General features: G+C 42.2%; 1 protein-coding gene across 2 annotated transcripts in view; it reads right to left on the reverse strand.

The window, feature by feature from the left end:
- The window catches only part of CCDC88C (coiled-coil domain containing 88C), a 95,687-nt gene extending 71,663 nt beyond the window's left edge, over positions 1-24,024 (reverse strand). For both annotated transcript variants that reach the window (XM_058806767.1, XM_058806766.1), the window contains exons 1-3: positions 23,710-24,024; positions 23,506-23,606; positions 16,243-16,351 (exon numbers count right to left, since the gene is read on the reverse strand). In XM_058806767.1, the coding sequence (XP_058662750.1) occupies positions 16,243-16,351; positions 23,506-23,606; positions 23,710-23,769 (270 nt within the window). In that variant the 5' untranslated portion in view covers positions 23,770-24,024. The remainder of the gene's footprint in view (positions 1-16,242; positions 16,352-23,505; positions 23,607-23,709) is intronic.
- Positions 24,025-24,808: the final 784 nt, after the last annotated feature.

Genomic DNA, 24,808 nt, shown 5'->3' on the forward strand with positions numbered 1-24,808 from the left:
CACCTCAGTTGCAGTACCCAAATCCACTGTTCCTTAAAGTCTCAGAAAACACAGTTTGTATTTTTAGAACATTAACATACCCAGTAAATACAGGGTACTAAAATCAGGCATTTTAGTTTGAACCTCCAAACGAAGCAATTTGTTTTGACAATGGAAATATGCAGATGATCTGCTAAATTGAAGATTAACACACTGTAGTAAAGACAAGAATTTCCCCCAAACTAAATTTGTATTCACTGATGTTACTTTCTAAGCAGCAATACAAAAACAGGCACAACTGAAACTAAAAAGAGCATTTGCTGCATTTCAGACTAGTAGATACATGATTCCTTGTGAATTTTGACTGGAAGTCATTCTCACGAGGTAGAGGGAACAGGCCCTTTGAAATTGGCTCAGCACAATGCAGGCAGGAACTAAGCAAACTTCTTCAAACAGCTCTGCCAACATCATTCAGCTCCAAGCCGCAAAACTCCTGCTGTTTCAAACTTAGGGCCTCCTGTGAGCAGACTGCTGATTACACCAGGTTGTATGGCAGGTTTTTGATATGTGCTCAGGACAGAAGAATAAGAATGAAACCTGCCCACTAGTTATGTTAAATACAAGATTTCACACCAGACTGAAAGAAAAGGACACTTTGCCATCTATTCATTCCCTTGCCCTCCATTTAAAGGAAAATTCATTGTAGTACACTGTACACATGCCCTGTTCAGAGTGCATAACTCATGCAAGCATTACTGGACACACTGCTATCACAAAAGATAAGTGGGAGACAGCACCATGCCAACACCTTATCTCCAAACAGAGGAGATATGCTCAGTCAATAAAGCCAGAGTGCTGAAATGCAGGGCTGCAGCACATTTAATGGGGTTCTTTATCCCCAGTTATGCTTGCACATTACAGAACATTTGGAGCAGACAAGGAACAGGAACTACAACAATTCCACAGGTATCTTTCATATTGGTTTTTATGACACCAATCCAGAGGAATCAAACTTGTACAGGTTTCTGTGCAATTTTTCCAGGGGAGACCCTTGGGTATGACCCCAGGCAAGGCAAGAGCAAAGGCTGCCATAGCAAGCAGCAGCCAGGTCACTGCACACCTCGATGCACACAGCCCACCCCCCAGCCATGTGTGCCTGGAGCCAGGGGGAAACAGCAAGGGAAGAGGAAGACATCGTGTCTGTAAAAATCTCTCCCTTGTTCCCATAATACTTGTTTTTTTATTTATGAATTTGAGCAAAGAGGCCTTTTCTGTCTAATCAAGTGCAACCCCCTTGCTGCCTTGTAATATCACAGCTGTGAGTCTCCTAATTGCATCTTTAGTATGCAAAAGGTAAGAAATGCTCATGAAAAGATGACAGGAAAGGCTTGGCTGCTTGGTCATCAACATGGACACGAGGGTTTTTCCTTAGGGAATGGCCAGTACAGAAATCAGATGTTCAGAATATATTTCTGGCCATATGGTTCAAAGTGATGAATAATGTGCTTCAGAAAAGAAGGATGACAAAAATAATAAAGCATTGCAGTAAAGCACCAAATTAAACAAATAACAGGTGGTGACTAAAAGTGCATTTTTAATGAGCATCTCTTTATGAATGCACACAATACAAAGTGCTTTCCACTGTTTTGTAACACACCACTCCTCATTATGGACTAAAAACATCTCAGTTATATAGAGCCAGATGTATAAACTCTTACTCTTTGGACATTTCATAGAATTTATTTTTGTGAGATTTCACAGCCAAGCAACAGGAACTTTAAATTACGAACTCTTAATACTCACCAATTCTTTAATTAACACTAACTTTTTTCACTAGGCAATTTTATTAAATGTTGATGTGTGGTTTAATAAACTTTGATATGTTTCCAGTGCATCTGCCTCATCAAGTGTTCTGCTCTTCACATGTATGTAATTAAGGAAGACAGCAGTCCAGTGGTTAATACAGGAGACAATGTTTGAATTCCTGAGTCCAGACAGACATGGACAGATCCACAGCAGTTCTTCAAAGTGAATTACTGCCTTCCCAAGCTCCTCCCAAACCAGTCTGCATAAAATCCAGTGGCCAAGAATGAGACACTACTCCACACCAGGAGGTACTGCTATACCATGGGCTATTAAAAGAACTGAGAGAAAGCTAGAGAAAACATTGCAGAGACCAGTTATCCAAGAAAGCAAGACTAGTTTAAATGGCCCATTTCTGCAATGGAGGAAGTCTCAGAAAGAATGCCAGGCAGTTAATGCAGTCAGGAAATGAGAGTTTGTGGTGTTAGAGCTAGAGTCTAATGAAGTATGTGCAGCTAAATCTGTAGCCTACTTTGTCTCACCAGAAGAGCAATATTATCTCAAGGATTGTGGCGGCAGTTTAAGTGGTTACTCAAGCCTGAATCTTCCTGCATGAAGGAAGGTCAGTGTTACAGAACATGAAAACAAATGTGCTCCTCCACTCAAGTGCAGCTGTCTTGTTAATCTCAAAGATGACATATTCCTCATGTATCAGTCACCACTTTAAAGCCCTGATTCATACAAACAGACTTAGGAGCACATAGCAGGTTACTATTTCAGCAGGTTGCTTAAATCTGCAATGCATAATACTCCTTGTAATTCTTAATTGCTTTACTCCTCAAGGGCATACAGCTATGTTCTGGGAACTGGAACAGACTTGCTCTGAATATCAAAGAAAAATTAATGACTTGTCATTAAAAAGGTGAGAGGTAGTATTTAAACTCTACCCTCTTCTAGCTGGCTCCTTGGAAGGACAATTTTTAAAAATTATTATTTTTCCCTTTTAATAGTTGCTTTGATGATATGCTAAAAAAATAAACAAAAAAGGCCTGCCCCACTCTGCAAACAAATTATTTTAGGTGCCTGTGTATTTAATATTGCATTACATTACTCAATATGGTTGCTCTGTTAAGCACAAACTCTGATGGCTTCCCAAGTGCCAGGAAACCAGTTCATTCATAATTTCTCTGATACAGCAGCAGTAGGTGCCAAATACATGGAACTCAAAAGGGCCTGTATCACACACAGAGAAAGATGATTAAACAAACTGGAAGTGCTTAAACTGGCCAACAGTGCAAAAACCTTCCTCTCCCCCCAGTAAGAGCACTGAGCTCATCTCAGTTAACACCAAGAGCCAAATTCTAACTTTTTATTAACACACAGCTTCCCTAAGGCCTTAAGATTTGCATCACAGCTTATAAAAATTTTAAAATCCTTTCCTAATTTAAAACTAGCAGAAGGAGTCTAGAATATCCTTCTAGGAGATTGCTTGGAACACCAAGCAAAGCACTGCACTTCCATCATGACATTTGAATGCTGCTTCACATGGACAGGGAGTAATTAAATGACATGCCTTATGCCAGCCAGCCTGATACCAAAGGGACAGATTAGTCTGAGATAAACAAACTGAGGATCATGAGTGTTTGTGCAGAGGAGATGCCTTGTTGAAGCAGCTGTCCATGGCTGCAATTCTCAACCACTGTACTTGGGGGAGGAAAATCTGTTTAGTGAGAACTTCCTTTTGTACTGCAAGATGGCAAAGCTGGGGTTTCTAGAGGCAGGTGGGTGCCAGCACTCCAAGGGAACACACACAAACCGAGCTCCCTGTACCTCACTGGGGTCTCTGCTTCCAGGCACGGTCCCTGTGCCCGAGCTCTTGTGCCCTGCCCCACAGGAGCCCAGCTGGAAAGGCTTTCTGCCCTCCACAGTCACAACACACCCAACAGGCTGAAAACCAGTCCTTAGAACATGGCATTTATCTGACAGGCTTGTGCTGCAAAGTCTCAGAATGAGGGAAGCTGTACATTTCAGTCTGTAGAGATTCATGCCTTAAGGAAGTCAAAGTCACCATCAACACCAGCATATCTACCTGGTAATAAAGAAAAGACTTCAAAGTTCAAATCCAACAAATGGCATTGTATTTCAGATGTCCTCCTTCTCCCAGGTAAATCTATCAATATGTAGAGTACAGATATTCTGGGGTCTTTTCCTCTGACCACTGCTCCATTTAATTTATTTCCTCTTCTTACCTTATCTCATCTGAGTCACACAGATGTACTTTAATACCACTTTTTCTCATTTTGTGAAACTACCTCTTTTCTTACAAGCAGCCTGAAATCTTTCACTTGGGGCAAGTTAAACTTCCATCTGACGGCTAAGAAAGTAGAAAAGCGTTTTTTTAAAAAAAAAATCAGAACCCTAGTTGAAAGTGGAATAAGACAACAATGAAAACAAAATTATTACACTGCATGAAAATAGTTTAAAAATCCATCCTATAAACTCATACATAATTTTTGTTGCTGTGGAATCAAACAGGTGTGTGAAATACTCAACAAGTGTTACATTTGACACCTCAAACACATCTGAACTGACCAGCATGAAATACTGAACAGAACATTTTTGCAGTTTAATCTCCCTTTCTTTACACTCAAGCACTCTTCCTTGTAACTCTCAGACTAACTTGACAGTACCAGAAAACTCCATTTCTGGAGAGGAAGAAGTTCCAGGTATGTATCTTCAGACCTGTACACTTGTCCCTTTCACAGTTTGTTGGTACCAGGTTAGGCAGGACCCATTCTTTATCTCAGCAAAGGAAAGACAAAGGCTGCACACATCCCAACAAAAGAACACTGTGGCAGCCAAACACTCCCCACCACAGGCACCAAAGAGGATAAACAGGGAACCAACTGCAAGGTCACAGCACATACCAGCAGTGTGCATTTACTCTCTTAAAAGAGACAACTACCCCAAAAACTAGACACACAAATGCAATGAAGCCCACAGTTCAGAAAGCTAGTCTTTGTTATAAATTTATGGGCAGGGAGGAGCATGTGTGTGAGATTTTATTTTCAGCATGGCTTTGTCTTGGGAATGAAAAACAAGGACTGAGTATTTCCCAGCCTCTGCCTATGCAGATATATCTTTCAGCACCTCTTTACCAGTTACACAAACTACTCAAACTGGAACACTATATATCAAACACAAAGAGACACACACCCCCACACAGAACAAAAACCAAAACCCCACACACAGAACAGAAAACCCCCACAACTATAATGACTTAAATCTAGTGTTGACCTGGTAACCTCCTTTGGCACACTAGTCAGACAGCTGCTTTAAAATCCCAGATTCACTGATTCAAAATTATCACACATAGAAAAGCTTATTTAAAACAAATGTGCTGAAGGCCAATCTGCTTCTCACCTCCTTTGCATATTAAATATAGTTGGTGGAAGCAACTGAAGTATTTTACTTGAGTTACTGCTGAAGTTTTGAGCTGGGAATTATATGCTACCTATTAACCTATTACAGAAAAAGCAACCGTTCAGGAATTTGTTTGTGTTTTAAGCACCATTCAGAGGCATTTAACCAACTAAAAATAAATCACTCTTCACCATTAACTTTCTTAACTTACAAAACACTTAGGGGAATTAAGATTAATGCACCCTGAAGGGAGAGACTTGCATGAGTATCAGTAAGATCAAAGTGGCTTGTGGGTTTGGGGTTTTTTGTTGTTGAAGTTTTTAATGCATTTGGTATTTAAGATTATTCCTTTACAGTCTCAAGAGTTATAACTAAGTAGATATAGAGTTACTGGTAATAAGTATATTTTCCACTTGTTTGAAAGCCTACTGAAAAGAAGAAGCTTTAAATGAGCTGTCCTTTACAAATGGGTGACAGTACAAGCCTGACTGCAAAGTCTGTGTGCTAGAAGAGCACTGGGTTATAAAAACAACTGCTTTTTAATCTCTCATGCCAACTCAGCTCTCCCATCTCAGTGTGTCCCTCTTACAGCAGGTTTGGCAGAGCAAAGCCTCCAAAATTAGGTGCCCTGCTAAGCTCTAGATTGGAAAGCAAGCCAGTGTATCTTTGGATACTCAAGCAGCTGCCATAAACACTGCAAAATCTCTAAGTGCTGATCAAGTGTGATACATACCTCTACACTAGTAAAAGCTGCAATATGTCAAGAAGAACCAAAACAAATTGTGATCTGGCAGACAGCACAATATCCAAGGGTTTCAAAACAAAACTGTTTGAAGACCCTGCTATGCAAGATGCTCAGCACCTCTAGTCCAAGTCAGTGTCACTTAAAATCAGGTATTATGCCATACAAAGAAAGGACAATTGCAAGTTAACTGAAATGCTTTAGGAAGCAAAAGGCCAAACTGCAGCTGCATATAAAGGAAGACAAATCTTCAAGCAACAGCAAATGATTCAAAATCTGAATCCCTTCAATTGCACAGAATTTGGACCTAGCAATTCATAAAAAGAGAATGGGCTAAGTGAAAAAAGGGGCATGAAAATCACCTCTCCAATCAAGATTTTGGCTCAGGCTACAAAGGCAATGCATGCTGGAAGAAATGTGAGACAGCTCTACCAAGTTTGAGAATTAGAGCACTCTGGTTTAGTTCCTTCTGCATGACTGGAAGCTGCGAGCTAGCTTAAGTGCCAGAGCACTGAAGTGTAAGCAAGGCTTCTAATAATGGCAGCTTTTGTGGTCCTCTACTACAGAATCATTCCTTCTGCATGTAAAATTGTAAAAATACATCCACATGCTGTTCAGATAAGCAATGCCACAAACTCTGAAAAAAGGAGAAAGCTTTCAATACTGATACACAGCTTTTGAATATTCAGGAAAACACAGAACAAACACACAGAGTGGGGCTTTTCTGGTCTAGTTGTTGGGGGTTTCTTTCACTTTTTAAAATAGCAGCATTGAAGAACTGGCCTTAAGACACTTATCACCTTAAAAGGGCAGCTCCTTGTAGGTGAACTGTTGTTTTGCTTTGAAGTACTACACAGTCTTGAGAGACTCCAACTAACTCAAACAGGTTACTAGTCAAACTAGAAGAGCTGTGACTGTAGGGGTTTTTTTGGTGACCACAGTTTTTGATGGATTTTTTGTTGTTGTTGTTGGTTTTTGGTTGGTTGGTTTTGCTTGGGTTTTTTTGTAATTTTTGATTTTATTTTTTTTAATGCTTGCTTGGCTTTGTTTTTTTTTTTAAGTGAAGTGTATTTTACTTTTAGAGCAACTGCTTCTTGGGACTGACGCTGTTTCTTCAGAAACTTCATCCTGACAAATGACCATTTTAACAGACTTAGTAGCTCTGCCCATAGTACCAAAAACTTCTAAAAGAAATTCACCTCCTTCCAGTTTCTACCAGTAAATGCTCATGCCTTCGTTGGGACCCCAGTAATTTTGCTTTACTGTAACACAGCTGCTCCAAAAAGAACCAGGCATTAAACTCAGCACCAACCTCCCCTCCCCTATAACACGCTGCACACCTAACAGGTCTTACTGACATATAATTTTGATACTCCACTCCCTTGCAAATACTGTTCCAGTGGATATATTGCAATAGGAGCACCAAAAAAAACCCCACAAAATCAAAAAAACCAAGACAGCCAAGAACTCTTAAGGTTCCACAGGGAACTTATCTTCTTTTGCATTTTTGCTTCTTAAACATACAACTTGCTTTGTGTAAGCAAACAACTTACACATTTCTGAAGTCAGTTCATTAATGTAAGGTAAATAAAGGCAAGTTTTTTTAGAGAAAGAGCATCACATGCTGTAGTTTTAAAATATTAATAACCCCCTAAATAAATATCTTCCTGTCCTGTGAAAATTATTAAATGGAATTCATACAATACTTTTCTTTTGTGCCAAGACAAGTCTTTCCTGCCAGCTCCCAAAGGAGCAGATGTCTATCACTGTTATCTTGATCACCTAACACACACAAATGATGTCTTTTAAGTCTAAAAAACAAATTAAATAAACATCTAGAGACTTTTAATAATGCTAATTACGAAAGAGAACAGACAGTGGCAACTCCACAGGGGCTATTTCTGTCTGCTGAGCAGATTTTTATTTAGGCACTTTTACTGGCCATATGAGGACCCAGCAGAATTTAAACACTTCTCCTTCAACTCCATCTCTTAATCATAATGGAAAACAGAGGCACAAGCTCACAATAGCTTATATTCAAACAGCCCATCTGAACAGCTATTTCAAAAAGTCATTCTGCTTACTCAAAATACAACATGCACACACTTTAATTTTCTGCTTTATTTGCTCCTTCGAGTTTGCTCATTTTATAAATCCTTTTCAAAAGCCAACGTGCAAATGGGAGATGCATGCATGCATGAGGAAGTGACAGCATTTCAATTTCTGTGCATTCATGAGCAGGCGCCTTTCTTAACTTGCATTGGTGTAAAGTCCATGCACCATGTAAAGTAGGAAATGTACTCCTCCCTGTGAGCTATCTTTAGCAAAGAAATCAGCACACTAAAACTCCCTCCTATCCCCAGGTCTGTGACTCTCTGGTCCAGTGACCTGCTCAGCAGGATAAACCCCATCATTCTCAGTCAGAATAGGTGTCTCCACAACTTTCACACCAATTTCTTGGCCCAAGAGCACTCACATTTGCCAAAATACTGGAGGTCAACATAAACTCAAGCAGACCTCTACAACACAAACCACAAAAGCTTTCAGAAGTAAATAAAACTGCTTTAGATCCATCATCTCCCACCCAGTTCTGAAACCCAATACTCCTTTGAAAGGACAGGGAAGCATTACTTTAAAAGACTTCTCAAATACCTATCTGAGATGAAAATGAACTGTGGAAGAATTGCTTACAGGTCTAACAAGCCACTAAAAAGAGCAGTATACAGAAAGGTGGAAGTTCATTCCAGAGCTTTGTAGCAACAGCTGAACTAAGATGCTGTTGAGTGGAAAGCCAAGGCCAGCTGAGTTCCAGGCACAGAGACACCTTTGCTTGCTCCACAGATCCCTGCCTGGAACAAGCCTGGACACCAAACCTCAATCTGGAGTCAGAATTCTGTGAAATCCAGGCTGTGGACTGAACCATGGGTATCACAATACAGAATGTGACAATAACCTCAATGAAAGTGACACAGGATTAAGTAACACTTATACAAGCAGAACATGCCAATAAAATTAGAATATAAATCACTTTCCCTTACTACCTGCCATTAAAAAGGAGAAGTTATTTGCTTTGGGAACTGGTATGCAATTAGGGGACTGTTTGGCAATCATACTTCATACACTTGTGGAATTCATCTTCTCTCTTTAAAGACTTTTTTGTTAAAAAGTTTTTAATGATATGGAGCTCATTACAGAAACAGGCAATAAAGTAATCTTTAGCTTTTATTTTTTATTTCAAAAAATGAACCTCAAAGCTATTTGCAGCTGTAAGTAGCACACAGGCTGTTTTCTAACTTACCCAAAATTGGTAAGCTCTACGAAACTTAATTCACCCCTTTGCAAAATTTCAGCTAACAAAAATAGAACACTTGCCCAAAGTTGAGGCAGCAGAAGTGAACATGGCTGTCTGAACAGCAACTTACATGTCAAACCTAATATCCAAAAATACCTAAGTGGTAGAGGACTGAAATACTCTGTGGCTTTAGCATTGGTAACAACAGCGACAGTCAAGGAGATTAACATCAGGCCTTGGCTTTGGTTAAGGAAAGTCACACACACTCTCACATTACTCTTTTTAAGCCATATAAAGGACACTGTGGGTGTGTTCTGCAGTTCAGACATCCCAAGAATTGCTCTCAATTAACATAGGTTAAGTAAATGCTGCTGTGTGGGAACCAAACAGCTATTCCATACTGTAAAATTTTACAGGTCTCCTCCATCTGCCACTGTATGTTAGGACACTGCTCCTCTCTTAGCTCAGTTTCTTCAATTATCTGCACAATACATTCACACCCCTCTAGCCTGTTAGGCAAAACAAAGACACATGTCAGGTTATTCTGCCCTTTCCCATATTCTAGCTCCAGGAGAGAAGTAGTTTCAAAGTCAAACCATTCTCTTCCATTTGTTTGAGGTCAGTATTTCATTCTGCATTCAAATGCACACAGAGCCTCAAGGATAAAAAACAGGTCTCTAAAATCAGTCCTCCCTTGAACTTCCAGATAGAACTCAATCTATCAGCCAAAATGCATCCTGGATCAAACCCAGTAATCTCAATCAGGTGTCCAACAGCATGCTACTAAGTCACTTGGAATGGTGCCTCTCACCAGCCTGGAAACACTTTTAAAACTGACCTCTGCAGAAACTTAACTCTGAAGCAGAAATGTTTGTTTAGTTCTTCTGGAAATGATCAAGACCATTTTCACTAACAAAGCATCAGACAGTCTGGCTGCTAGTGATGAGTCACTTGTCTGTCTCTTTCCCACTGAAATACCTGATAACAGAACCTATACAAAACTATCAGATTTTTGTGATTCTTGTGTTTGTTCCACTGCAGCAGAGTGGTACCCATTTTCAGCTGAACTAAAACAGAGACTAACATCACTGGTTCAGCATTTCCCAAATGGCAGCAGCAAGGTCAGTCACTCCCTTGCCCTGCACACAGCACTACAATAAGTGAATGCCTTCACAATTCACTGTGGACAGCACCAGTCTTACATGCAACCTTCATGTTGCATGATCATGCTCCAGCAGAAGAGAAAGCCTAACTCAAAATATTTTTGCCACTCCAGAACCAAGAAAGCTTCATTAAGCTAAGTACTGCATAAATACATGTAGACAGTCTGTGCCTGTAGCAAGTTTAAACTAGCTAGAAGTCAAATGAACAGAAGCAGAAGCAAACACACAGCTAATAAGGTTCTACTCCAGGTTGTGCCAGTGGCAGAATCTCAAGTCCTGAAAGGCCCAGTGCCTCACTGAAACACAGACCATCCCTACAACAGCACCTTACAAATATTTTTTTGTCACAGGAGTTGATTTATTGTAGACTGGTGAAAAACAGAGGCTTGGTTTATTTATTGTAGACTGGTGAAAAACAAAGGCTTCATGGCTGCTCCCTGTTGTTGCTTTGTGCAGCTGTAACTTCAGGCCACAAGAACATGCACACTGCCTCTGGTAGGTGCAGCAGCACAACTGCCAATGCAGAAAATTTGGAGACTCTATGAACACAGCCCACTCAACTGCACAGAAAAGGGAGAGAACTGCACTTAGGAGTGCATGGCATCAGCAAAGCATCTGAATTAAAAAGGTTCTGTTGAAGCTTTGGATACCTTTGTATGGATATCTTTGTTCATGAGAAAGTTGACACTCAGTTAATAATTTTGGAATTTAAAGCTCAAGATGAAGAAAGGTTGGCCCTAAGCCAAAACAGTTCCTAGGGAATAGGAAAGGAAAGCAGTCACTCAGGCACAGTACAGCTTAACCCACCAAACTGACAAAGCTAGCAAAAAGCAATTCAGTTTTACCTCATTTCAGCAGGCCACTGCAGGTACAAACTTTCCCCTAAGAACAGAAAAATACTTTTTTGGCTTCAGGGTGTGTGCATTTCTAGCGTTTTGCTGTTTACTTTGCTAAGGACTAGATCACTAGCCCACTAGAAGCAGCCTGCCTAGTGGGGAAAAGATTCCAGCTCAGAAAAGAGGACACTGCTACTTCCAGAACTTTATTTATAGCTTGAGTACAGTTGCAGGTCCCTAGGCTGTGCCCAAATCTGGAGCTCCAAGTTGGAATTTCTCTTTGCAGTTCAGTTAAGGGCTCTAAACCTGACTCAGTGCTTCAACCACAGAAGTGGGAGGTGTTTACTCATCTGGAAGCTATTGGTATTGCAAGACCTTCACTGATCCACAGGGAAAAACTGCATTTGCCTCACCCTGAAAGCAAATTCCTATCTATTCCAAAGGTTAGAAACAGCCTCAGCAACTCATGGGCAGCTAACATCCTTTAACACACCTGATAAAAACTCTGCTGCTTGCACTTGTTTTACACAAGTACAGAGCAGTGGAGCAAAAGGAGGCCACGTGTCTGAAGAAATATGCCTTAGAAGCAAGGCATCCTTGCCCTCCATGAGCTCTGGGCCCAGCTAAGTATTTAGGGGGAGACAGCAGGATTTGTGGTAATATAGTCTCTAAAAATTCAGTGAATTGCTTCCCTTTACCCATTCCCCTCACTTTAATGAGAACACTAAGGGTTTTTGAGTTTCTTACTGAAGTTGCACATGCCACACAGTCACAGCTCTTATCAGAATTGCACCTCAGTACAACTTATTTCTTAAGTAAGAGATATTTCCAACCTTATAGAAACACAAGGTAATCTGCTAGGTATTTAGTAGCCACAACTGCAGGGAATAGAGGCAACAAAAATACAGCCATGTACAACCACACTGTAGCATTTCTTCCAACAGCATTTCTCATCCACATACTCCAGATGTGACCATAATACCCATCCAGGCACAGCCAAGGGATGATCACATTCTTTTCTTTGTCAGCTTCAAGTTTTTCATGTAAATGCAAGGAATTTTTGCTTGAGAGTGCAATATATATATACTGTTGGAGTGATTACTCACATTTTTGAAGGTTAGGAAGCTAGCTGTTTTCAAAAGAGGCCCTTTCATAAAACTTTTTTATTTACTGGTATCAAAGTGATTCTTTGTTCCTTAGGAAAAAAACACTAAACCCAAAGACTGACACATGAGGAAGCTCAATAAAGCCAGTTCAAGCCTCCCCTGCCACCTGCCTCAGGCTTCTTCCAAAACTCTACAGGTATGAGCACATTATCCCAGCATTGCAGTTATCAGGTGCTGCTCTTACACGGAATCTTCAAGTAGCAGCACCTACTGGATTTAAATATTCTCTACAACACAGCAAACGGAGAGGCTAACACCCTTCTGATTTTCCAGCATTCTTCCATCTTCTTTCAGTTTAAAGACAGACAAGCATTAGAATTCAGAGCAAAAAGTCACATAAACAGCACACTATGAGCAAATTTTCTGCTGTGTTCAGCCTTTTCCAAGATATGGCACCAATTCCAGAAGTTTTATGACCAGCCATTTCTCTAGTGAACCAGTAGTGTAACTGTTATTAAATGCAATTAATGACATTATCTTGAACACTCATAAAATCCCACAGCAAAATGAGTCATATGCTCTGTTTCAAAAGAGGGGCCCTCTCAAGTCAACAAAACCTACAAAGGCACAAATGTTGAGAAAGTTGGAAATGCAAAGATGTTGCATGGTACCACTGATAACATGTATTACATAGCCAACAAATAAATTTAAAAATTACCAAAGCCAGCAACAACCAGTGTTGTCCTCCATTTTAAGAGTCCTGACACTTTTTCTTAGTAGCCACCAGCAATGAAGTCTCATGTAGTTGAAAGCTGCAAGATGGCAACTTTTCAGAAAATTGCAAATGAACAAATTCAGTTAGCAAATTTCTAAAATAGAGAGGTTATTCAAACAGAAAAAAGGCCTCTTCGTTGCATCTCCCAAGTTGTGTCTGGTAAAGCACATACAGGGTCTGATCTTGAAAGCTTAAATCAAACCCAAATTCCACCAACAACCTGCTCATATGTATCTCCAGCAGAAACCCTCAGCTTATGAGATAAGGAAAGTGCCAACACTGTAATACTTGGAGTTGTGCTTCTGGAACAGACCTGTCCTTGTTTTCTGAAGTAGCATTATCTGTATTAATGAGAGTTTTGCTTTAATGAAGAGATCAGCGATACAGCTATACAAGAAATCTGATATTAGACACAGACTAGACAATTACATGATCTGAAATGTCACCTGCCTTCTGAATAACCAGCATTAATTTTAGTAGGCACTTATGTCACCTTCCTCAGATACTGTTTACAGTACCATGAATTTATGTCACACTCTTGGTTGCTCCTGCCCAGTACAGAGAAGGGCAAGTATTCTTTCATACCTACCAATGTCCTTCAAAAAAGGAGAAGGAAAATGCCACTTCATTCTAGATAATCTGGTCTTCCAAATTCAGCAATTATGCCATAAACTTAACTTTGGCCCATTAAGCAAAGAGGAATGTAAAATGTCAAGGCAAATGTCATTTTTCAGAGCTTTTGTTTCTCTTGAGCAAGCAGAAAATTTGTGTTCCTATTGTTTGTCAGGAACTTCTCCCTCACAGTCTGCAAACATGTTTTCAGCCAGTAAGACACTACCCTCACTTAAACTTAGGCTAACATATTTATACTGCTTCATTAAACAGTGCCCATAACTTCAGCCTATTTAAAAAATCTCTACTACTCAGGAGAGAAGTAGCAAAACAACATTTAATTATTAAGAATATTTGATATCCCAAAGCACCTATGTGGTTGTATGTAATAAAAAACCCTAGTAAAACCTACTTAAATCATACACTAAATGACAAGAAAACCTCCAAACATCCAAGAGGGACATGAGTACAGATGTAATGCTATACTCCACATCAATCTCACACAGAGGTCAATTACAGCATAGATGGCCTCAGCTACCCCCAGACGATGGAGAGCTGGAGGCTGCACACACCACATCAAAGGGAATCTCAGATTAGCATCAAGACCTTGGACTTGCCCTGAAGATATGATTGTGTTAAGGAAAAAAGTTTCTTATATAATCTTATTGCCACAAAAAAAGTTATTTTATTGTAAACTTTGTTGTAATTACATCTTCAGGACCAAATACAAAGACTGATGAGCTCTCTCTGACTGCTTTGTTTACATACTGTATATACAGTCCTCAGGCAGCAAGATTCACAGTATTTAATTTCTGGACTACAATAGGAACATCATTGTTACAGCTGCTACTGCAAGCCTCAGCTACTGTTTCCCATTGAAAATTCTGTGTCTTAACCTATTCTACTTGTTACTAGCTTTATTGGATTAGCTCAACAGCTAGGTCAACAAGCAACATAACACATGACTGAATCACTTTTTTTTCCTGACTCTGATCGTGCTCCAGGTACTTTTAAAAGAGGTCAGAGTATCAGCTTCAAAAAAGAAGCAAAAAAAAAAAGAGAAAAAAAAAAAAGCTTGTGAATCAAAGCTTCAACACCTGAAGGACCAGACTCTCAGACAGCAAATCTTGTGGGGGCAAGGAGAAAGAAGGTTAGGACCAGTCTCTCTTGTAGACTCCACATACAGTTAAACTTCAGCCTCTAGTTATGACCAAATGGAATTTCCCTTAGAAATCACAAGTCTCAGCAATGACATCACATTGCATCAGCATTTCCAGATCTCAACAAGAGACACAGATCAGTTATCTTCAGAAACACATGATATGCTCTCCTACACCATCTCAAACCTGAGTGAGTTTTTCTAGCAGGCTGCTGGAACTTGCACAGATGAGTCACACAGCCCATCTGACTTTGTCACTTTTCACATGTGCCTCTCCCTCAGACTTCCCTAGGCAAGTCCAGGAGCAGAGCAGCCATGAAAAGGCACTACTCTACATATCTTCTGTATTTTGAAGACAAAACCAATATATAGTCTCTTTTATATACACAGAAAAGATGAAAGGTCCAGGGTAAACACACTGGCATCAGCTCCTACAATTTAGCTGGCTTGTTCATTGTATGATTGAGACACACAGGAGCATTTTAACAATCCTAAGTGGTTTTAGCCTGGTTTATATACTGCACAGCGTTCAAATCTGGCAAAAGACTCCTAGAAACAGTAGAACAGTTACCTCCTCAGTAAGAAGTCCAAACACACACAACAGTGAGCATACAGAAATTCTATTTAGAGTAACTGAGTTCATGCTATGGCTCTCCAGCAGTAGCCAAAATGCTCATAACTCTGCAAAAGTGCTCAGCTGTCACCAGCCTGGTTTTAGGGGAGCACAGTTACAGTAGAGGAACACTGACAGCTCAAGAATGACACCCAGCAAGTGCAGTGTGAGACTCTGCAGTCATTCCTGCACTTGGCTCTCTTAGAGGACTTCTGAACAAACAGCTGCTTGAACACTAAAGTACAGAGTGTAAGAAGTCTACCTTCAAGCTAAGCAAAGATTTATTGTTCCTATCATTTCAAGATATATATTCTAGTGTTAAAAACATTTCTTCATCAATATTTTATTTTCTAGCAGCCCCTTTAAGAAAAGGTTTCCTGTTTTTAAAAAGTCTTATGCCTAGAAACACTACTTCCATTTCAGTAAACCCCTTCACATACACAACCCTACCACAAAACAGCCCTTTTAGTATATACATCTCCAAATGCTGAGAGTCTTTGAGGACAACAACTTCTTCAAAAAAAAGAGGAAGGCAAGGAAGCAGCCTCTGGCCATGAGGAATAGATGAAGATAACCGTATTGTCATTTTCAGAAGAAAAAGCATGGCTGAAAGTACCTTACACAAACACAATTTCCTCTCCATTTCCTGCAGCAAGCTTCTTTGAGCCCCCAGCCCCTGCACAAGCTAAAACAGGACAGCAGTCACCACAGATTAATGAGCAGAGAGCAGGAATCTCACCTGATAGTAAGTCTTAATGTTTCTGATCAAGATGGTCAGGTTTTGAACCCGAAGATAGGTATCATTATTGACGTGCTTGTTGACACGCTGGTTGGTCGGTCGAGGATCTCTATTAAAAAGGAACAAAATAAAATATTAGTAATTAAACTGGTGTTAAGACTTAACACCTCAATAGCACATTTAAGTATTATTAATTAAATATACTGAATTATACAGGGTACATAAGCATTAATTCATGATAGAATAAGCTCATTATCTCTGCACCTATGTGTAAGTTGGAAATATTTCCTGCATGTCACAAAGTACCCTACTGCAACCCACACAGAATTTCAGGTCAGCTTCCCTTCTTACCCACATTTCCCTGAAAAAAGGGCATATCTAGAGTTTGTGCAAGCTAGATCAAAGCAGTCTCTGATAAGATGGGGTTTTCCTTATCCAAATAAAGGCAAGTTTAGGAAATACTATCATGTCTTCCTCAGCTTTGGAGTTTTATGACAAGAAAAGAGTATTAATACTTGATTGGTGATCACTGTAAAAACTTCAAAGACCAGATGTACCCTAAACTGGAGGGAAAAAAAAAATAATGCACTTATTACCCCCATACCATCTTACTAGATCGCTAATACACATGCTATGTTCTTGGTTTGATTTTAAAAACAAATCAAAATTGTACCCAAAGGAATTCTATTTCTAAAATAAAAAATAAGACAGAAAAAAAAGCTGCAAACTATTTCATACAAATGTACACCTTCAGATCATCTCCATACACTCACGCTATAATTCTGAAACAAAAAAGGAACCCGAAAATCTTTATCTGCCAATAGCACAAATCAAAGATTTGTGTCTGTCTTCTAATAATGACTCTTATCAGCAGACTCCTACACAATCCAAACACCTGCCTCCCAGAGCTCTGCTCTGGCTGGTAATTAAGCCATTCACAGCTCCTCCAGGGCCAACTACTGAACTCAGGCGTTGACAAGGAAATAAAAGAGGAACTGATCCAATATTTATTTTTAAAATATATCTGCCAACATTTACATAAGTACGTCAAAGAGTTTACATAAATATGTTTACTTTTTTTTAAAATGCACAACCAGTCCTGAGCACCTCTTGAGTGAAAGCAGTGCTATGTGAATAAATATGAAAAAAATACACAGACATTCCAGACACGAGAGAAAACTGCCTTGAGAGCAGGTAACATCTGACATGGTATTTATGTACATGCATTTAAGCAGATGTCCAATACTGGCATAAACTAGCAGGACACTACACAGCCTTTCCAGCAGCAAAGGACTTTGTATACACATTTATACTATAATAAACTATGAAAGAACAAAAAGAGGCAATTGCAACAAGCTTTTGAAGTAAAATCTGTAGTAAGTATTCCATGCTACTGCTGCTCAGACACAGAAGTGCAGAAGCCACACTGGTAACAGTCTGACAGGATGGGTCCTCCTTGAGGGAGAAGAATAAATCCCACCTGGGCCTGAGCCCAGACAGCACCCTGCCCTCAGCACACTCTGAGCAGATGCTGTGCCTCAAAGGAAGCTGGACACAGCTTTTTTAGGCAAGGCCATGACAACAAAGTGGGAAGCTAAAAGGAAGAAGCACTCAGTAAAGAGAAGCTGGCCAAACAGAAGGGCCAGGCTACAGTTTTCATTTCCACGTGAAAGCTCACGCAGGCAGCACAGTGCCACGCCACTGGTCACTGTCTGGCAGGGTTCCCAGCTCTGTGGCCAGGAACTGACATCTCTGACTGGCTAGCAGTCACTACTCCACAGTCCTGCCCAGAACTGCACAACATAATTTTTGTGGGTCAAAAATCCACAAAACAGAGGGCACCAGCCACAGGAAAGCAGAGGCTATTTCTTCAACAGCTGCAGCAGTGGAACTGCAGGACTTGGATATTTTCAAAGGCACACAAGACACAGAACAGCCACTTCCTGGACAAGACCTGCTCATTCTTGCACAGTGGGGACTCTCTTACAGGAACATAAGCACCAGCAGGACCAGGCCCTCAGGAGCAATTCCAGAGCTTTTATCCTATCATCTTCGTTAAGGGTAATTGATTGCTCCAAGAGCCCTTAATGCCACTGACCTCAGGGTCCTCTTAACCTCCAGCCAAGCTGCAGCACAGCACAGCTCTGGCACTGCTGCCACTTCTCCATCACAAAAAAAATGAAAAGCTTTTCTGAAAACAGAATGTAGCTCAAAAACATGTTTTCTGGACATGTTGTATAAACAGCTTCACAAAGCACCCCAGCTTACTTCAGAGAGGACCCTCTGAACAAGATGTGGAAACACAGTGCAGCCTACACTGCAAACTGCCACAGAGCTTATTGTCTGCACAGGAAAATGGAACAATGCCCCTCAACAAGCAAGATCCCATTTCTTCTTTCTGTGCTTGAAGACAACCCTACACTAAAGAAGACAGGGCTGTTGGTACTACACTTTGAACATTATAGCCCTTGCCTGTATGGTGAAATTTGTTCATCAAGAATTTTACAAAAAAACTCTAAGGATCACACTGAAAATTATAGAGAGGGGTTTTTTTGTTGTTGTTGTTTTTGGGTTTCTTTTGGCAACACTAACCAGGCAACCAAAACAAATTCATGTCTGGATTTATCTAAAAAAAATTCCTGAACACCACCTCAGATGCCTTTTCAGTCCTTTGATGTTTGGCCTTTCCCTTACACACAAATATAATGAAAACTACATTTCTTTTTTTGTCAAAACCACCTACTTGTCAAGATAAAAAAAGTTACCTAAATAAGACTGAGACAGCATGGCTGAGGTGCGACTTAGGGAAGTACTCCACAAACCAGTAAAAACCCACTCAAGCCAAAGAAACAGAAAAAGTCTCAAACCTCACTATATATCCAAATATTTTAAAGAAGTTGTCTGGTTTGTACATGCCCAAGTCTTCTAGGAACAGAGAGGAAAGGAAGGGTCAGGAGACACAGATCAAGTGACAAATTCAGTGGGCATGAGGCCACCAACACAAGTGCATGATAATGCAATCCCTTAAGTCATAAAACTAACCAAAAAAAAAAAGAGAATCCAATTCTTACAGTTTCTGACAAGCCATTTTGAGGAGCAAGGGGAAAGCCCCCAAGCCAGGCCCAAGGGTTATGAGATGCCAGAAGGAACTGAGTGGCCCAGCATCCTGTGGCACTTCGCTCTGCAGGCGAGGTAACCAAAAATGCACCACACCAGGGCTTGACTAACTCTTTCCTCTATCAAATGAAATAGTGCTACTAAGGCTGGCAGATTCCTAAATTGCCTAGAAAATAGTGGAAGAATGCACCTCTACACAGCATTCTAGAATTTTAAATTAAGCAGATGCACATCTCTAATACATGTTGTAGTGTTTGTGCCATTTGCACAAACCACGAGGCGCAGGCACTCACAATGTGGCTGTTCCTGTCACGTGGTCCAAATTAAAGACAACACATCAACAGTACCACAAACCATGACAGCAACTGAAATGGAGAAACCTATTATTGTGCATTGTTATAACAGGATTTTAACACAAATAGCATTATCAGCAGTATGCCTAACACACATTTCTGTTTGCTAAATGCTTTGACAGTCTATTTTCAATTAGAATAATTAGAACAAGCCAAAGTGAAAACACTTATGTGCCTGCATAAACCTCCATGTAATTTCTTACAGGAAGTTTTATTTGGGAAGTTAAATGAGGCAAATATTTGCTTATGCTTGTAGATATTATGCCACAGCTGCAACTGTACCACTGAAGGCAGTCATTGCAGTGCCACCACGTGCTAATTCCATACCAGGAAGTGACATACAGCCATCTGAAAAAAGTTCTTTAAAGTATGTCTGCAGAGAATATCATTAACCTGGTACACATAAATCCATCAGCAACACAAGCTTGAAACACAGCATTTCCACTTTAAACACTGACATTTTTGTATGCATTCAGCCAGTACTGCAAGTCTGCAAAAATCAACGTCGTCCTTCATGAACAATCATGTTGGGATATACACTTGAGCAGGACACAGGCAAAGGAAATAATTCATTTACAACAGAATTATTTGAAAAATCATTTATGTTGTTTTAAAATCTAATAAATTTGGGGAAGCCAAACACTGCTGTCTGACTCTTGCTACTAAATTTATTAATTTAACAGTCAGGTGCCCCTACTGGGAATCAAACAGCACTCAGCTTTCTTAGAAACAGTCTTGTTTTAGAGATCACTGGTAAGCAAAGGGATCACCAGCCAAGGCCAACAGCTGGTGTCCCACTGACTACAGGTTCCCCCCCCGCCCTTGTGTCGTGGCTACATTTGGCAAGCCTGAGCAGAGCACATTTTATTCTGGGCTGCCATTCCCAGGGGCAGCTCATTTCTGAAGAGGATGAAGTCAGGGCACAGCCCTATTTTCACCTCCTGTCACAAAGCCAGCAGGGACCTGGCAGGCTGGAAAAGCAGCAGATAGCTGTCACATATCTCTCTGGTGACACAGCTGCCTTGCTGAGATGAACCCACCACCTAAAAAACGTTGACACTGCAACAAAAGCAGCTGGGATCTTCTCCACCCAAAGCTGCCAGACAGCATTTTGGAAAAACCTGAAGTATTACAGCAGAAATTAGGGGCTGGCTGAACTCCTACAGCCCCCACCATGACTCAAGCAGCTGAAGCCTTACTTTCACTCAGCAATCTCCACTCAACAGGTGTATCTGGATTTCTTCACAGATCCACCTGTCTTCATTGTCTTCTGAATTAAAATCCGCTTTGCTGCAGGGCAGAAATGTTGTATTTTTAGTAATGAATTTCCCAAGAATCTGGCTTTCAAAATCTTCACTGAAGAAACAGCTTGACTTGCAGCAGAGCACTGCATCACACCTGGTGTTTAGATGCAAGCTCACATGCCCTGTTATTTCTGTTCCCATAATCAGGCAAACAGGACAAAAAAATTCAAAGTGAAATAACACACGAGTGATGAGGCAGCTGCCCACATGAGTGCCCAGCTCTTTCACTCCACCTCCCCCTACTCTCTACATGTGTGTGCATGCCTACATCTGTGCTTCCAAGCAATCAACACTATCATGGCATGGCAAATCCAATTCCAGATTTATCAAAGGCCCTCATTAATTGGCTTTTAGCAGGAAGAAACTTCCAGCCAAGCACTGAAATCCATCTTCAGGACCCAGGACTTAAAGTGATGAGGAAAAATTTTTAAAAACACTTTTTTTTTTATTCTGAAAGCTTTGTGGGGCAGAAACATGCCTTGCAAGACTTGCCTGACTTACATGTAAGCAGTAATTGCATTGCCATTTGAAAAGTTAAAATCAAGGAAAAGTAAAGGTCAGTCAGCACCTTTCCCGAGCACCTTGCTAGGTCAGGATACACTGACCTATATAAAACTGCAGTCCTTCCTATATTAAACAATCTTGGCTCTCAGAACAAAGCTCTTGGTTTCCAGCTCTTCAGTCACCATTAGAAGCACTGCTAAAGCTGCCTAAAAGACTCCAACACTTTCTGAGGCACCACTGCCAGAGATGTTTGTGGGGGAAACACAAAGAAAGAAGCTTAAAACTCATAAACGTGCCAGGGCACTTCTCACCATCACAGGAGATCACACAAAACGCCAACTAGTGTCACTGCACTCAGCCAGCCAGTAGGCTCCTCTTCCTTATTTCCATGAGCTCTTAGCATTATCTCCTTGTCCCCAGACCATTGTTCAGTTGCTCCCTTGAGTTTAACAAACAAGAGTTTACCAACTCTTAACTACTTAGACATAGTTCAATGGCCAATTACAAATATTTAAGTTTGCACACACCACCTAATAAAACTCTCCTGACAATGCCACAGTCATTCAAAAGCCACATCGCTTCATAAATTCATGATTAACTACAACTTGGTTAATTTTTGTTTTGAAAGGAGACGACTATTGCACATATAATAATATAAACATATTAGATAACAGTACTGTTTAGTTAAACCTGCAGGCAACTCAGTTGCTGCTCTTTGATAGTTATGTTGGTCATCTCTGTGCCAAACACAATGGTCAGGAATCAAAATTTAACTTCTCACATCTTGGAAAGCTACAAGCCTAGACCTAAATGTTGATACTTGAGGCTCTAATTCGCAGAAAATAATCTTTTTAGAGTATAAGCATTCCTTTAAAAATTCTGGAAATTATGCCTTCTCTTTACAAGAGGCTTCTATCCCTGCTAGTTTACACCACTAGTTTGTTATCTCCGTTTGCTGGCTGATCTGGGCTCTGTTCTGATTAAGGATTTTCACCAGCTTCACTGTTTAAGCTTCAGTTCACAATTTTCACTCCTGGTAACATCAAATCAAAAGAATTTTATTACCTTCTCATGCGGAGCAGCCAGGTACCAGAAGATAACAAAATTTCTCAATCTGACTGGGTGAGGCACTGATTGTCAGATTTAATGTTATTTCTCAAGATTTTAAAGGATTCTAACACGAATTCTTCATTTAAATGCTTGGAGTAGCACTGGAAACCACTGGCCGAGCTTCAATTGATTTCAGTCACTTAAGAGAGCACACTGCCAAAACTGAGTGACTCCCAAGCTCTCCTCCCCTGAAAGCCAGACACTTGTCCCTACAAACTCTCTCTCAGATGTATTTCAGGATATTTAAAATCAAATACAGTAAAAACAGTCAGGCTCAGCATGCAGCACAGTAGATCAGCAACAAGAAAGGATGTGGTTAAAAACAGCACAAGTCCTAACGGCAATTCAATTCAGGGTGTCAGGGTATTTTCAGCACCCCATCTTTTAACCAATTTCTAAGTCTCCTAAACACATGGCCTTACAGTGCCGCCGGAAAGAGGCAGCACTAAAAGGTTTTTCTAAATTATGTATTTAGTATCGAAGTTTACACAAGAGCAGACAAAGTTCAGATGAAACCCTCCCAGTAAAGCTTTATTTGATACTGTACTTTCATTTCCTTCTTTTTACTGCCACACACCTTCCACTGTAACACTGACTAAGATAACTAGGAGGAAAAAAAAGGAAAAGAATACAAAAACCGCACACATACCAAGCAAAAAAGATTAAAAAAATAAGTTAAAGAACCCTGGACCTGGACTAGTTCAGAGCTTTTTTCCCCCGCACTGTTTTCTGTTAATTTCAAAGAGCAGCCACAATGAAAAGCGCTCGGGCCCCAGGCCGCCCCCGCGCCTGAGGACAGCCCGGGGCCGGAGCCCGGCACCCGCGGCAGGGCCCGGGCGCTGCCCCTCACGTCTGCTGCCCTCGGCCCCACTCACATCTGCAACATGATCTTGTTCAGGACCACGCCATCCACCAGGTCCATGTAGACGCCGAGGTTGTCCTGATCCTCGCTCCCCAGGTCCCCGAAGGTTTTCACCTGCCGGAGGAAGGACAGCAGGGTTGGGGGATGGCGGCCGGACCCAGCCACCCCCGGCAGGACAGGGCTGCCCCCTCGCTCCCCGCCGCCCCGCTCTGCTCACCCATGTCACCAAGGGGCTCTGCAGGAAGAGCTCCAGGAGCTCGGAGACGGTCACGTCCATGTCGCCGGGGCTCGGGCGGCGGTGGGAGGCTGCGGGCGCGGGGCTGGCTCACTCGGGAGACAAAGGCGCGGAGCCCATGGCCCGCCGCCCGCCGGGCGCTGCCTACGGGGCAAACAATGCGCGGCTCATCGCTCCCCCGCCCCGCGCCGGGGGCACACGCGGGGCCGCTCGCCGCGGTCCCTCCTCCCGACGGCAACAGGCCGGTCTTCCCCGCCGAGCTCGCTCCGCAGCTGCAGAAGAGGTTCGCCAGGCAAGAGCGAGCCACGCCGGGAAAGGAGAGACCTCAACCCCCCAGCCGCCACGGCGAATGCCCGAGGGCCGGGAGCAAAGACACGGAGCCCCGCCGGGACAGCTCCGAGCAGCCCCGCAGCCGCTCCACTGCAGCCGCTCCACTGCAGCCGCCCCGGTACCTGTGGCGGGGCGCGCCCGTGCCCCGGCAATTAGACCCGGGCGGCGGCGGCGGCGTGACGGGCAGCGGCTGCGGCCAATGGGAGGGGCGGAGGGGCCCGGCGCCGGCCAATGGGCGGCAGCCCCGGGCGGCCGCGGGGGCGGGCCGCGGTGTGGGGTCGGGGCATCGCCCGCACGCGGCAGCGAGAGCGGCCGGAGAGCGGCCTCTGCCCGCCCGGCGGGGGCGGCCGCGCCTCATTCCCGCTGTATCCGGGGTGATGCGCGGCCTCGCCAGCAAACTCTACCGCAGGGCCGCGCCGGGGGCGGCTGTACCTGCCGGGAGCCGCCCGGCGCCGCGCCCTCCTCCGCTGGGAACGGCGCCAGCGCCGAGCGGGAGCGCGCGGGTCCGAAGTTTACGCTTTAAAAAGCACGAAATTAATTCCCCACAAAGTAATTCACAGGAGCGGTTCCAGACGTGCCGCGTAAATCCCTTAGTGCAGCTCAAAGAAGTAAGAGGGAAACTCGGAGCAGGGCGAGCGGCGCTGCCTGTTGCGCTCCCGCTCGGAAGGAAGCGGCAGCAGGTGCCCGTGAGGGCGCTCCCGCCCGCGCCGGGACAGGGCCCGCGGAGCCCGGCCGACAGCCCCGGCCGGCC

The sequence above is a fragment of the Ammospiza caudacuta genome, chromosome 6 (genome assembly GCF_027887145.1).
Source record: "Ammospiza caudacuta isolate bAmmCau1 chromosome 6, bAmmCau1.pri, whole genome shotgun sequence".
Lineage (NCBI taxonomy): Eukaryota > Metazoa > Chordata > Aves > Passeriformes > Passerellidae > Ammospiza > Ammospiza caudacuta.